The 15,747-nt window shown below is 37.7% G+C and overlaps 1 protein-coding gene across 1 annotated transcript; it reads left to right on the forward strand.

The window, feature by feature from the left end:
- Positions 1–62: 62 nt before the first annotated feature.
- On the forward strand, positions 63–15,691 carry ogfod1 (2-oxoglutarate and iron-dependent oxygenase domain containing 1). The gene is made up of 13 exons (XM_036585917.1): positions 63–258; positions 456–601; positions 689–735; positions 884–984; positions 1,080–1,196; positions 3,892–3,983; positions 4,163–4,291; positions 4,406–4,519; positions 5,133–5,212; positions 10,557–10,816; positions 10,927–11,043; positions 14,861–14,919; positions 15,168–15,691. Exons 1-13 carry the CDS (start codon positions 102–104, stop codon positions 15,312–15,314), a joined length of 1,566 nt encoding a protein of 521 aa, XP_036441810.1. The 5' UTR covers positions 63–101; the 3' UTR covers positions 15,315–15,691.
- Positions 15,692–15,747: the final 56 nt, after the last annotated feature.

Below are 15,747 nucleotides of genomic sequence, written 5' to 3' on the forward strand. Positions count from 1 at the left end.
CCTCCTCAATACTGAACATGTTTTTGCCAGAAGGTTGACAACGTTTGTTTTGATTACGTCATCTCCCTGCGACCTAGTCGCTTCTACTTCATGTAGCTAAGATGTCTGCTAAACGGCAGTCGAATGATAAAAACACGGGAAAATGTAGTAAAAAGGATAAGCGAGGTGAAAGTGCCATTATTAACCCCGACATTGAAGATACTGTCATTCAGAATGGAATGAGAGATGCGTGGAAGAAGAAGACGAGCTATTCTCATGGTTGGTTCTTTGCTAGTCCACGTGTAGATCTGTGGACTGGCGCTTGTTATTGCTTTCCTGAGCTTTTCAAAGCAAATGTGTAGAGGCCTGCGGTTGACATAAAAACCCCAATAAGATTAATAACCCGTAACTGTCAGTTACTTGGTCTGTTTTTAAATGTGGTTTCCTCAAACGTTTTCCCTCTTCTGGCTGTACAGGCAGCATAGAGCTGGACTGTGAACCGTTCCCTCACTGTAAGATCCGTAACTTTATTCAGAATGAGAGTTTCGCGCAGAGCCTACAAGATGAACTACTTCAGCTTAATTTCAACAACAAGTCCAACGACTTGTACAAATTCCAGCAGGTACCTGCTTACTTTCACACTGTGAGTCAAATCTGTAAATCTGTGATCTTGCCCTAAGACATTAATTATGAACTGTTTGATTAACAGTCTGATGATCTGAAGAAGAGAAAAGAACATCACATTTCTGAGATAAGGTGTGTTTCAGAGTAAATTGCAGTGTTAATACGTAACATAATACATGAATACATTATTAAGTGCCTCTTACAGTTTGGCTTTGTAGTGTTTTCTTCTGTGCTAAAGTAAGTGTATTTGTGTGTGTGTGTGTGTGTGTGTGTGTGTTAGGTCCCTTATTTTTGTGCAGTTCCGCTCCTGGTTGGCTGAGGTCTTAGGAGTGGATTTAGAGCCAACCGTTGACATATCCTGTGCTAAGTATGAACACACAGGTAATCTAGCCAATAACCCCTAGAGAACAGAAGGTCATGGGTGATGAAAACGTGCGCACCTGGTGTTGTTTCCTGTTATCCACCTCTCTCCACAGATGTGTTGCTGTGTCATGATGATGAACTTGAAGGGCGGAGGGTTGCGTTCATTCTTTACCTGGTACCTCCATGGGACCTGAGCAATGGAGGAACACTGGACTTGTACAGCACTGATGGTGTGTGCATATGGATTTTTTTTGTATGAATGACAGCACATATAGGATGGACAGTGTTGGGAACAATAGCAGTCATGGCTGAATACTGAATACGTTGTCCAGAATGCATTCAGTTATGTATTCCATTATGATGATTAAAAAAAGTCACGTATTTAGAATACATGTAGAATACACATTGAGAAGACACATGGGAAAAACTCAGCTGTTGTAATTTTTAGTAATTCACACTGTTTCTCGCTGGTACTGGTTTGCAGTTTTCTTCATGTAATGATTCTATTAGTATGTTTCATGAAAAATTCACTTTAAATGAAGTCACAAAATTCGCAAAATAGTATTATGGCTCTTAGCAAACTGCAACACCCACCAACCTGCTGCCTTCTCATGACCTAAGCCAACAATTCGCTGTATACCAAGAACAAATTTAACTGTGAAGTGAGTAGCTCTGTGATATTCAGTTAATGACAGAAGTAACTTGCCACGAAATGCAGTGCATGAGTCAGTACAACACCGATGCTAAGCTTGTCACTCGTGAACTTGTCCACTGCTGAGGAGATGAGTTTCATCATCCCTCAAAAGATTTTAGAGTTTACAAAGTATTTGTAAAGAAGTCTACTTTAGAGCATGTCTTTACACACTGTGCGCTGATTTTGAACTGGTTAATAAACAACCATTGAAGGTGTTTCTTTCAAAGATGTTATAGATTTTTAGATGTGGTGGGTGTATGTTCTAAAAGTATTCTCCTAAAAAAGTAAAAAGTAACTGTATTCTGAATGCTGCTTTTACAAAATGTAGCTTGGACTGAATACAGATACTTAATTTCTGTATTCTGAATACGTATTTCCGGTACTTGTATTCTGTTACATCCCAACCGTGGTGAACAGCTTGGTAATGACTGCTGTGAAATACAGTACTGTGCAAAAGTCAGAGACCACTTTATTTCCAGTCAAAACAGCTATTCAAGAAGTACATCTTATTCATTTTTCAGAATAAACTTTTAAGGAGATTAGATATAAGATAATTTCTTGTGTGTAAGGAAGGGAGAAGTCAGGGCAAAATACTTGTTAAACTGGAGTTTTCAAAACTGGAGTTTAAAAATTGTTATAAGATATATAGAAAATGGTACACCTAAATCTTGTAGACCGCCAGAACTGTCACAATGAGATAAACAGTATTTAAAGCTTTCATCTTTAAGAGATGGGAGAAAATCATGCTTCACTCTTTACTTCAGATCTGAAAAAATCCAAAGGTGTTTCTGTCCATTCTTCCACTGTGAGAAAACAACAAGAAGCTGAAGGAAATGAAATAAAGCACATAGAAAATTTCCAAATCAAACAAAGAAGCTGCTGACACTGACCACCCCAGTGTCCAGACATCAACATCATTGAATGTGTTTAAGATTACTTGGATCCCAAGAGGCAGAAAATGCAAATAACATCTAAGACTGAACTTTGGAGGTGTTTCACAAAAAGTACAGAAAATATTCCAGGAGATTTCTTTACATAACTGAAAGCAAGTGTCCTGAAAATAATAGAAGCTGTAATAGAGGCAAAGAATGGACACCATAAATTAAATTTTTACATGTAATTGTTAGGCCTTTGTGCAAATATCTGTTGAAAATGCTTTCTGCTTGCTGATGCTAAAAATGAATAACTTGAGCTTAATGGCTGTTTTGAGTAGAAATAAAGTTTTACACAGAACTGTTCATGTTTGTATTAAGAAAGTTATGAATGTAAAAATAGAACCTATTTATTTCTGTGCTTGTGTCATTACTGAATTCATACATGATGTAAGCTGTACTGTTGGAGGTGGGCAATGAGACAATATTATCATATTCCAATGAACTATGACACTTCACAATCCACTTTTCTGAGCTTATTGTGGGTGTCGTCAATACACTGACCAACTGCATGTTTAGTTACAGAGTGCATAAATAGTCCTGTCCAAATGGACTTAGTGTGGCGTAGTATAGTATTATTTTAAGGTGGCATTGCTGATGTTACTACCTATGAAGACTACCTGTTCCAACTTACCAAAACTGTAGTATTTAACTATTGTAAGTATTGTGATATTGTTTATATCAGCCACCCATAGCATTAGGTCTTACAAGACCTAAGAAATAGTGTCAGGAAAAATGTACCAATTTATCATGAGTACAACATGAGTAATAGAGGAAATGGCAACACTTCATTTTGAGAGTCCACTGTTGGTGCTTTGTAGGTGCTCACCTTATGTTGAACTAATGCTCGACTGTGTATCTTTAATATGCAGCATAACTGTATGATTGTATGAAATCTAACACTAAACCAAAACGCTAACCTAACCTTAACTTCAACCCAAAATCTGCACTTAATCCTAATCCTATCTCAAATCCTAAAGAAGTTGATACTTGTCTGTTTAACTAAATAGTTTGTTAACATCTAAAACATCTATATGTCTATATAATCTATAGGGCACTATCAAAATAAAGTGTGACCAAAAAGGTATGTAGTGTTCATTTGTACAAATGACAAATGTATGGATATATATTACCATTTGGTGTACCATGATAATGGTTTTCCTTCAAATGCTGTTGATTTGTATTCCCATTCATGTTATCTAGCCTTGACTTAAGTAGCAACAACAGAAAACACATAAAACAACAATATGTTTTTACTTACATGCACTTTGTTTTTTAACTTTGTGTTTTGGTGTGTAGAGCATTATCAGCCAGTGAGTATAGTGAAGTCTTTGCTGCCCTCTTGGAACACACTGATGTTTTTTGAGGTGTCTCCTGTCTCCTTCCATCAGGTAACTTCAAACACACACTCATACAGACCGTTTTCAGATTCTATGGGTGTTCATCATTTATAGAGGCTTGAATCTCACTGAACTGTAAACTTGTCACGGAGGTGTGCGAGTGCTCAGTTTTGCAGCTTTGTCTACAGGAGTCTCAAACAGTTCAACAGAAATATCTCTTTTTCTCTCAGGTAGCCGAGGTTCTTGCTGAAGGGAAGTGTCGTTTGTCTCTCAGCGGTTGGTTTCATGGCCCCTCCCTACCGAGACCTCCACGTTACATAGAGCCCCTGATTCCTCGTCACACACACATCCCGAGAGATGTAAGTGAGGCCATGTACATTGACTGTGTCACATGATGTGCAAAACCAAACACTGTTTAACTAGTGTGAGATGTGGTGTTCTGGTGTTCAGAGTTACTGTTTGTGTATGTTTAGGAGAATGTATTATTTGAGTGGGTGAATGAGACCTACATGGACCCCCTGTATCAGGCACAAGTGCAGCAGGAGTTTGAGGACAATTCAGAAATCCGCCTTCCAAATTTTCTGCAGGTAATTTGTTGTTGCACAACATCTGTACATGTATCTTAATGCTCAATACACCAGTAATTATCCTATTATAATTTAGTAGCATCTTGAACATAGAACAGGCATGGTGTCAATGCTGGGTACTGATCCTGCCATTTCTACTGCCACACCTGAAGGGACAAATATTTTACCCCTCACTCCTTAGACTCTGCTAGGAAAGCTTGTGGATAATGTATAAGGAAAAGGAACTCTCCTCTATGTGAATTTCACTCACATGCACAGGCACACCAGAGCCGTGCAGACAGTGTAAGTGTAAGACTTAAATAATTAAGTGGCGATTTATTTTTCATTTTGCAAATGTGTGACTCACGCCACAGACTCTTTTCTTAGTGAGTGCGGAGGCTATCTGGAAATATAAATACAAGCATACAAAGGAGCTTTTGCATTGCCTTCAAGGTTTAGGTGCATTTTTGTGTGGGAGTAATTACAGAAAATGTAAATGAACGTTAGGAAGGTAGCACTTGTAAACTTTGGTTAAAAACTGAAGCTCTTGCATACATCCATACATCCATGTTATCGATAGATTGATTTTGACTGCTGTATTTCATTCATGTTTGTTCATGTCATGTTTTATTAGGAGGAAAAATTTAAGCAAGTGAGTGAAGCCTTACGATTGGCTGAAGTACAGTGGGAGAGGAGAGGCCCACCCAATAAGAGGTGAGATGTTAAATGTATAATTGTCCCTTACCTCTGTATGGTGTGTGTGTGTGTATATGTTTGTAAGTTTATGTATCATCACCACCATTAGGGATTAGTTTACATGTTTGGTATAATCCTATTTACTCTTTAAGATTACTTTTCTGTAAGATTCATTTTCGTTTCTTTTTCCAAGAATATTGTGAGTATATGTATGAGTATGAGTTGTAAAAATGTAACAAAATTAGATATCATTCTTTTTGTCACTGATGATGTATGCCATGCTGACATGCAGTATAACTCACATTGTTTTAGTGTTACATGCAGGAGCTTTAACAAAAACACACTTAAAGAACAAAGTAATATGCATCTTCATGCACGCTAGAATATGATTGCTAACTTCTAAAGGCCTCAAAGAAAACTCTTGAACTCAAAGAACTTTTCAGTCTAGTGACTTTGTCTCAGGGCTGTATATTTTCACTTGTTTAGACTCAATTATCTCCCATCACACTTAAAATTTCTCAGGCATTTTGTGTCTTTCCTTAGAACATGAATCTGAATGCCAGTAAAGTGTCCTGCTTCTACTTAGCGCTCTAGTTTTTACTGATTTAAAATAACTATGGGCTGACAATTGCAGTTTACTTTTATGGAAATGGAGGGCATCACACTAGGTAGTCAGGTAATTAGGTAATTTTATTTGGTCAAAATTCTAAATTCTCTGTAATTGGACTGTATTCTGTCCTCTTTACAGTAGATTGACTATCTCAGTGGAGAGCTAACATAAATTATCAATGTTGAACGAGAGTAGATCTTACCAGCTTTCAGTCTTTGTCACTATTTAAGTTACTTAATATGACAGAACATTGTTATATGAGTAAGTTATGCAAAATGTATATTTTTATATATTATATTTTTTTATTATAAATTGATTAAATTATTAGTTTTATATTAAGTAAATACATATTGTGTGGATGTGGAAACAGATCAGATTTGAGCATAGGAAACTGATGCTGATACAACTTTATGATTGTTGTCAGGGCAGGCAACTTGTTTTACCGTTAAACTGATAAAAACTGTGCACAGAAGCATGCAATTAAACATGGTTGTTTCAGACAGACAAGCTCTTGTCTGGTTTAGGTCTTACTTGTCAGATTGTGGAAGTTTTTTTAGAACATAAAAGAAGAAAATGTGGTGTCTTTGCTTTAGTGTTCACTGCTCTCCCTTTATTTATAGCCGCTAGGACACTAAATTAATTAATTCATAAATTCAATGTTCCCTTTCTCTTTTGTACTGTTGATACTCCATTATTATGTCAACTCAGCTAGATTCAGTGACAGTCACACATAATGGAAGTTTGCGTTCAAGACATAAATAAGAGCCTGGATGACCTGGAGCTCAGTGTACTAGCTCAATTTTGTACATCACAAATAAGCTTGAACCTGTCACAGTTCAAAATAGCAAAAAACACTAATGAGAGGAACAGGAAACGCATAGCTACAAAACATTTTAGCTGTTACAGTTGACATTTGGATAAAATAGATAAATTATGTTGATATTTAAACATGAGTAAAATCATGTCTCAGCTGTCATACATCATGTGAAATGCCTTCACAGAAGAAGGCGTCAGGCTAAGCTAATCAGCCACAAACTCTTATACGGAAAGGTTTGTGTGATATTCACAGTTCAAATTCTTACTAGATTGCTTACAGTTTTGAGACTAAATTAAAGATGACATTAGATTACAACCACAACTTTCACTGAAATGCATTTTAATACATTGTTTTAGTAAAACTCAACTTATTAAAGCAAACCTAGGTTTTTATATGAGGTACTGTTAGCTTAGCTACTTTTACTGTTGTTTCATTGATGCAAGTTTAGAGAATAAAGGCTCAAATCTGAGGAACCTTTTGTATTTTTGTGTGCAGCTGCTAGCTAAGCTATTGCTTCACTAACTTAGTGCTAGAGGCTATCTTTAGCATATTGCAGACTAAAACAGCTCCACACACCACAATACATGTTGAATATCCATAAATTTAGATGATAAAAGACAAAACTGAGTGAAATTGAGTGACTCGTGCTAGTGTGATGGATTATTCAATATTCACTTTATTTGTAAAGCCCCATAAGCCCACCCATATATCCCAATTATCCCTAATTTTGACACCATATCTATACTACATAGCTGTAGACTTGAGAAACATCCAATGTAAGACACATGCTAACCCTACAAGATGGCGAAAATTAGTTTGTGTTTTCATAATTACTAGATTAGACTGCTGTACTGTAGTGTTACTTACTGGTTGGCCTGCTGTTTCTCCAAATAAGCTCCAACTAGATGTGGCATCATGTGTGCTTTCCAGGAAAAGAAGGTTTAAGCATATTATTTTGGTCTTTTCAGTTTATAGGAGCTCTCTGTTAAGCTTCGCATTGACTACAAGGTCTTGTTTTATGACATTTAAAGCTCTTAATGGCCTAGCTCTAGCATCTTACTGATCTGTTGAAGTGTTACAGCTCGTCCAGACCACTTCACTCAGCTGAGGCAGGCTTACTGCAAACCCTTAGGATCACTTACAGCTCATTTGGTGGAACAACCTTTTCATATATAGCTCCAAAACTCTGGGATAGCATTTCAGAAAATATTAGGAATGCAAGCTTAGTGTCAAATCCAGATTAAAAACATTTTTTCAATGCCTAGAGTATTGTGGTTCATATTCTTCAATTGTTTGTAATTGTCCTGTTATTTCATTTAAACCATGCTATATTATTTCTGCCTTTGCACCCTTTGGCAAGTGAGTGTGCGCGAGTAGCATGGGAAGCTGAAACTATGATTTAAGAATATGTAGCAGTATTAAATACTGATATGAGTAGGAGTATAGGCTATTGTATTTGGTTTTCTTAGGTACATTTTTCACCTGTAATGGTAGGCTCCAGGCAGGGTAGTTAGAGGAGAGATTATTTCATTTGAGCTCAGTCAGTGTGGGTCAGAAAGGGATGTACTGCGGTGAGTTCCTAACCATTTTATGCTGTAAGTATTATAATAAACACAAACAAAAACATCTTCCTGCGAGGTAGAGGTAATCTTTTAGTTTGTTAAAGATTTTTATCTGCTTTAACAGAAATATTCATCAGATTATAGACTAAATTATTTTTCCCACTGCAGCACACTGTCTCCTTGTCACTTTTATTGACTTTTTAGAATCACAGACAGAGCTTTGCTTTTACAGCAAATGGTGCAGTCTACTGAAATCATGTTCTATGAGTTTTTATCTTTATGCAGATAACACAGTGAAATTTCCAATATACAGTTACTCCACTTAAAAATAAATAAATAAAACTGTTAGGTATTAACCAGTAGAAAAATAATGCATGTAAACCAGAAACAGCAGAACATTTTAATGAATTGTCCTTTCATTTATTAAACTTTACCATACAGTCAAATTGGCAAGGTCGAAATCTTTTTTAAATCCAAGTGTCATGCTCACTGATTTAATGTTTGTCTATTTTTGGGTACATATGCTTGATAATATAATCTTTAGTATTCTAAGTGATCTTCCATATTGGTGCGCTGCTGAAGTTTGTAACTTTATCTGGTTGTCAAAATCCCCAAATCTCCCGAAGGTATGTAGTGCAGCATGAATTTACATGCTGATTTGTGGTCCAATCTATGCTCAGTGGTCATTGCAAGCAGCATAATGGTGCATTAATTCAGAATTTAATACAAAATATTCATTTTTACATTTACAGCATTTAGCGAAAGTGCTTTGTCTATCTAGAGAAAGTATCTTTGCTAGTTACAAATAGATTTAGAGTGAAAGCTAGTCCTGAGTTCAGATACTGCTAGAAACAGAAGTCCATGTTGACACCTAGAAAAGAAAGAGTTAAACACAGCACAGTGCAATACAATACATTTCAGTAAGTGCAGTACAATACATTACAACGAATACTTACTCGGTGCTCACTTAAGTGCTGTATAAAGAGATGTGTCTTCAGTCTGCGTTTGAAGACCGTGAGAGACTCTGCTGTATGGACAGCCAGTGGGAGTTCGTTCCACCACCTGGGTGTCAGTACAGAGAAAAGTCTTGATGCTTGTCTTCCATGCATCTTGAAGGATGGCGGGTCAAGCTGAGCTGTACTCGAAGCTCGAAGGGCTCGAGGTACAGTTCGAGTTTTGACCACTGCCATCAGGTATGGAGGGGCTGGTCCATTTTTGGCTTTGTAGGCAAGCATCAGGGTTTTAAATCTGAAGCGTGCAGCTACAGGAAGCCAGTGAAGGGAGAGCAGCAGTGGAGTGACGTGACTGAACTTAGGAAGATTGAAGACAAGCCGTGCTGCTGCATTCTGGATGAGTTGCAGAGGCTTGATGGCCTGCATAGGAAGACCAGCCAAGAGCGAGTTGCAGTAGTCAAGCCTTGTGATGACAAAAGACTGAACTAGAACCTGGGTGGCCTCTCGAGTGAGAAAGGGTCGGATCCTCCGGATATAGGAGAGACCTGCATGACCGAGTTAGGTTCGCGATATGAGCTGAGAACAATAACTGGGCATCCAGAATCACACCAAGACTTCTTGACTTTTCAGACGGAACAATCAGAGAGTTCTCAAATGACATGGCAAGATCATGATGAGGACCTGTAGTTGCAGGGATGAATAGCAGCTCAGTCTTGCTAGGGCTGAGCTACAAGTGGTGGGCTGCCATGAAGAGATGTCAGCACCGAGCCTTGTGGGACACCAGTGGAGAGCTTGCATGGAGAGGATGTGGATCCTGCGTGAGAAAGAGAGACAGATGATCATAGACTGCACGTTTAAGAATTTTTGAAAGAAAGAAAGGAGTGATACCGGTCTATAGTTGTTGACATCAGAGCTGTCAAGCATGTGCTTCTTCAGGATGGGAAGTACTCTTGCAGCCTTGAAAGTTGATGGAACTTGACCTGATGACAAGGAGTTGTTTATAAGAAATGTGATGAAGGGCAGTAGTAGATCCATTAAGATTGACTGGAGCAATGTGGATGGGATGGGATCCAGTGGGCAGGTGGTTGGATTACTGGATTTGTTACTGTATAAATATAATTAATGAAAAGAGGCTCAAACACTGGCAAATGTATTTTTGACCACAAAGCAGAACAGCATGTGATGAGGAGCCTGTATTTTAGGCTAGATTGTACCCTGGACTCTACATCATCCAAATAATATCTGGTCAGCAGTGGTCCTATGGTGGTCTCACTTCATTTGTGTGCAGAATGATGGCTGATAAATTGTGCAGCAACAGGAAGGCTGCAATTAGTAACTATAAAACTACATAGTGCACCTATATGGTAAATGTAAATAAACTGACCTGATTGTATCTCTGTCTGTGTGTGGGTGTGTGTAGGTGCTATGCACGTGCAGAGCTTCAGAGCATACCAGCATGTCTAAAGGAGTGCTGGGATCTTCTTTCCTCTGAGCCATTTTTCCTCCTGCTCTCCAACCTCACTGGCCTCTCCCTACATTATTTGGCTGTGGGAGATGAGGAGAATGAGAGTGACAGTCAGGGTGATGAGAGTTATGCAGAGAAAGGAAAAGAAAAGAGAAACAACCAAGGAGGACAAGGCACTAGTAGTGCTACTTCATCAAATAAGAAAAAAGACAAAGGTAATCTTCCTTTACATATTTAACTGTTTTGGTTTATAAGTGCTTCTGATGTGTGAATTGTTTTGTGTGTTTGTTGTTTTAAGTTTGTTTACTGTGTTTGCGTATTTCAGGCCCTCCGATGTGTGTTGGTGAGCTTTGTCGCTGGGCGCATGGTGATTACACGCTACTGCATGATTCTGTGGAGAGGGAGTTTGCACTGGACCTGCTGCTTCACCTGGGCTGCAAAGGTGACACTCATTCACTCCCCTGATTCCTGACTGTATATAAATATATAAAATATACAAAAAAAATTCATAGGCTTTTTCGATGCCGATGAAAGGGCTACAAAATGCAATTTGACTTCTGCTCTTATAATACAGGATAAAAAAGGCACCAAGGTCTTGTATCTTACTGCCTTTTTTCCACCTATATTTCAAAATTTCTGCATAATACAATTGTTGAGATGTCAACAAGGTCATTCTGAGTAATGTGAAAAGGTGAAAGAGACTAGAGAAACTTGACCAAAACAGCCAATGAACCTACAAATGTCTTCTGAGTTGAGCCAAAATCTTACCGTAAATCTATAGTAAAACAGTGTTTCCGGCATCAAGCAGTGTATTTGTAACCATTTCATGTAACAGCTTTCTGTGATGTAGTTTTAGACGCATTAATTAATTAATAACTTCAGATGTCAGGTTCCCGTCACCACCACTGTGAACTATTCTTACCTGATAGGTTTCTCTGAAATGGAGCATTTCACATTAAACCCACTCTTATTGACTTTATTTATATCTTAACAGTGTAATTACACCAACGTTTTGAAAAAAGAAATTACCCTTTAAATATATAAGTGACTGCTAAGGGTCTAATTTGATCATCACCACTTTTTGATAGCTGAAATCACCTTGGTAACGTCTACATGGTTGTGTACCATCAGTTTCACACCAGTTCTACAAAAAAACATGAAACAGTGCTTGTTTTTCGGCACCAACAAGTAAACACACCATACCTTTGCTAGACTGTTTCATACTGTAGTTTGCAGGAGCTTAGCTCCTACCATTTTTAGCGTAGGCTACTGCTTAGCTAGTTAGCAAGCTAGATAAGCAGTGAAACTCATAGACCCTGTTTACAATTGGTCACTTTATGTGACTAGTATCTGGATTGTATCCTGATAATATTTCAGTCACATGCATTACACATACTTTGTTGTCAAATGCGCCTCTGGGTAGTCGGGACTGAAATCCGATTGCTGTGTGGGATGGAATATGCAAATCCGCTCATTACGCATCAACCAACCAGTTGTTTTTGTTTAGCCTCTTCTTTTGCTGTTAAAGATGGTTGCTGCCTCAAAATTCCCAATTTTGCATGCCGTTGTGCATTTCTTCAAACTTGTGGGAGCCATCTGTGTCCTCCATGAGTATACTTCTTGAAGACATGGATCATGTGCCCAGAGTTTTGGTTGTTGACGGATGCGTTTACACTGCTATAACATGGCCCAACTGCATCTCAGATCACCTCCTGAAGTGGTTTCAGTAATCCGATTTGTAACTGTTTTTGTATCTGCATTTACACTTGCATTTTTATGTGGACTGGCCTTATCCAGATATAATCCTGATACTCCAGATGCATGAAGTGACCAAGTGTAAGTGGGGTTATAGTGGTAAGGAAGAACTTCAATACTGTGGGGGAAAGAAAACCTTCACCTACTTGCTACAGTGCTGTAAAAGGTAGACTTAAGGTTACTTAGCCAATTCCCACCATGGTATCTGTTTTTGGAGTAACTAGGCTGTTAAATGTGAGATAAGCAATCATGTGTTGTTAAAATGTTTTCTTCTATGGTTATGGTAATGGGGGGTACTTTTCTAACTGCTTAGCCTCAGTGAAGTAGACTAGTTGGTTGTCAGCCTTACTGTTGCATTGTCTCTGAGACATAATGCTGGGACATAATAACAGCTGGCCCCCTCCCAACTTACTGAAGAAGGGCGTGAGGCCATGCTGAGATATCTTTACATTCAGACTGATTCTTGTCATTGTTAATCAGTTCAGGATTGTCAATCTCAAGTCCTGAAAAACTCAACTCTTGAACGACTGAGTTAAATCATACATTGTTAAAACAGCTAAAACACTAAACTGCACTAGGGCAAAATACTAGCACTGTGATTACATTACTGCATGTTGTGAATTTGATGCACCTTGCAATATATTACAGATCAAAGGTGAATCAATAATGCAACAGAGTTGAAGATTGGTGCGTGTTACTAATTAACTAATTTATGTGTTCCATCACTTTTTATGCAGAATCACGAAAACACCCATGGAAACAATCATCTGAATGCTTATAGCTCACAAATATGCGATAGATTAAAGGGCAATATCAGTATTGCAAAGTTGATTAACAAACAATACATTGTGCAGCTCTATAGTGCAGTGCTGTGGCCTTCCAAGGTAGGAAACCAACATTAACATTGTGGCACCTGAAAATAGAGAGCACTTTTAAAGTGAATGTTTTAATAATAATTTTTTAATAATATTTTTTATTTATATAGCACTTTTCATGCCAGTGCCAGCTCAAAGTGCTTTACAGACAGGTGATAAAACATAGTAATACAAGAAATCATTAGTATTTATTTAGAATCAGAAGAAAATGAAAAAGATCACATTTGAAGAGAAATACCACAAGACGCAGAGTTTTAATTAAATGCTAAGTTAAAGAGATTTAGAGATTTTTTAGATGTTTCCTAAAAGTGAGCTTGACTGTCTAATAAAAGGTGGAATTGATTTCCACAGTTTAGAAGCAGAATAACTGAAAGAGGCCTCTCCATGTTTCCTGTACTTTACAGAGGATATTTGTAGAAGGCCACTATCTGCAGATCTTAGATTACGTGCTGGAACATAAACAGACAGACACTCTGTGATGTAAGCAGGTGCTAGGTCATTTTGAGCTTTAAAAACTAGTAGCAGAACTTTAAAATCTATCCTGAACGGTACAGGTAGCCAGTGCAGTTCTTTTAAAACAGGTGTGTTATGATCTCTCTTTTTTGTTTTTGTTAGGAGGATTTTGTACGAGTACGAGTAAGGGATGTGTAGTTTTCTTAGGAAGTCCAGTAAGAAAAGCATTACAGTGGTCAAATCTGCTTGTAAGAAATTAATGAACAAGTTTCTCTTTGTCGCTCAGAGAGCGAAAAGGCCGAACTTTAGCGATATTTCTCAAATGATAAAAAGCTACTTTAGTGACTGTGTTTACATGCGGGATAAAACAGGGCTCAGAGTCTAAGATCACACCCACGTTTTGTACTTCAGGTTTGGTATATGAAGCTAAAGAACCAAGTTTCTCATGAATAATTTTTCTCTGAGATTCTGAACCAACGATCAGTATTTCAGTTTTTTCATGATTTAATTGTAGAAAATTTTGCGACATCCACTGAGAAATATCTGACACACAGCTAGTTAGTCTATCTACAGAGTCTTGATCTTCAGAAGGAATAGAAATGTATAGCTGGGTGTCGTCAGCATAGCTATGAAAATTTATACTATGCTTCCTAATGACATCACCTAGACGTAGCATGTACAAAGAGAAAAGCAAAGGCCCTAAGACTGAACCTTGAAGGACTCCACAAGAAATGGCAAATCTTTTTGATGAATGATTTCCAAGTAAAACCATGAACTGTCTATTACTTAAATATGATTTAAACCATTCTAAAACTGTGCCCGAGAGGCGGACCCAGCATTCGAGACGCTAGATTAAAATCTTGTGGTCAACAGTATCAAAAGCTGCACTAAGATCTAATAAAATACCAAAATAGAAGGATTTTGTGCATCAGCGCTGAGCCTGAGGTCATTCATAACGCAAATCAATGCTGTCTCAGTACTGTGGTTAGAACGAAAACCTGACTGAAACTTTTCCTATAAACTGATATTAGATACGCATTTAGTTGTTTGAAAACAACTTTTTCTAAGACTTTACTTAGAAAAGGTAGGTTTGAAATTGGTCTAAAATTATTTAGTACAGAAGGATCCATGCTACTCTTTTTTTCTGTCGTTATTTTGTTTTGTGTTGTCTTTCAGGTTGGAAGGCAGAGTTTGGAGGCTTCACTTCCTATATTGCACATGATGAAGATGAAGAGGTCAGTGTTTGTATCGCACAGTAATGTTGCTTTCTCAACATTGATTTATTACTTAATATTAATATTTCTCAAAGTGCTGTTACAGTCACAGATTAGAGTCATGGAAAAGAGTGCTGTTGTGAATGCTGTTTGGTAGACAAAAATTTTAACACACCACAATCATTTTATTTCATCAGCACATAACAATCAAACATTTGGTGTAAGCCTACTAGTAATTTCTCCCATATGTCTGCATTGTTTGTTGTCAGCTCCTGACTGTGTATCCAGAGGATAACTCCCTGGCTCTAGTCTACAGAGACAAAGAAACTCTCAGGTTCGTCAAACACATCAATCACAGCAGCACTGACCAAAAAGATGCAGCATTCTACGATTTCTCCTTCACTTACTATGAATGAACATGGCTGCATATCAAATGTGGACAATAAAGATTCAAATCAGCCAGTTGCACAAAGGACTGTGACTCACTTTTCCGTCATTTATAGGTTTTCAGTTATTTATACAGTACTGAGGACATGTTAAGTGCTACGTTGAGAAGTATGTTACGTGATTTTACAATGCCTTGTTGAACATCTCATGTTGCTGGTTCACAAATTAAATACTCATTTTGATTATCATGAATCTTCTGTATGATTTTCATTTCTGTTTTAATCTTACCTGTACTACTTGTATCATAATTACTGTCCCGTGTCGCTCTGAGGAGAGTGGGTTCACATTTTAAGGCCTGGTTCTTCTCAGTGTGTCTTCCTCATGCTATTAAAGATTTTGTCTCTGAGGCCTTGGTTTGCTCAATAGAGGTCTAGTGCCAAAAGACAACAATAACGTTAAGTC

Source organism: Colossoma macropomum, unplaced genomic scaffold (assembly GCF_904425465.1).
Source record: "Colossoma macropomum unplaced genomic scaffold, Colossoma_macropomum, whole genome shotgun sequence".
Lineage (NCBI taxonomy): Eukaryota > Metazoa > Chordata > Actinopteri > Characiformes > Serrasalmidae > Colossoma > Colossoma macropomum.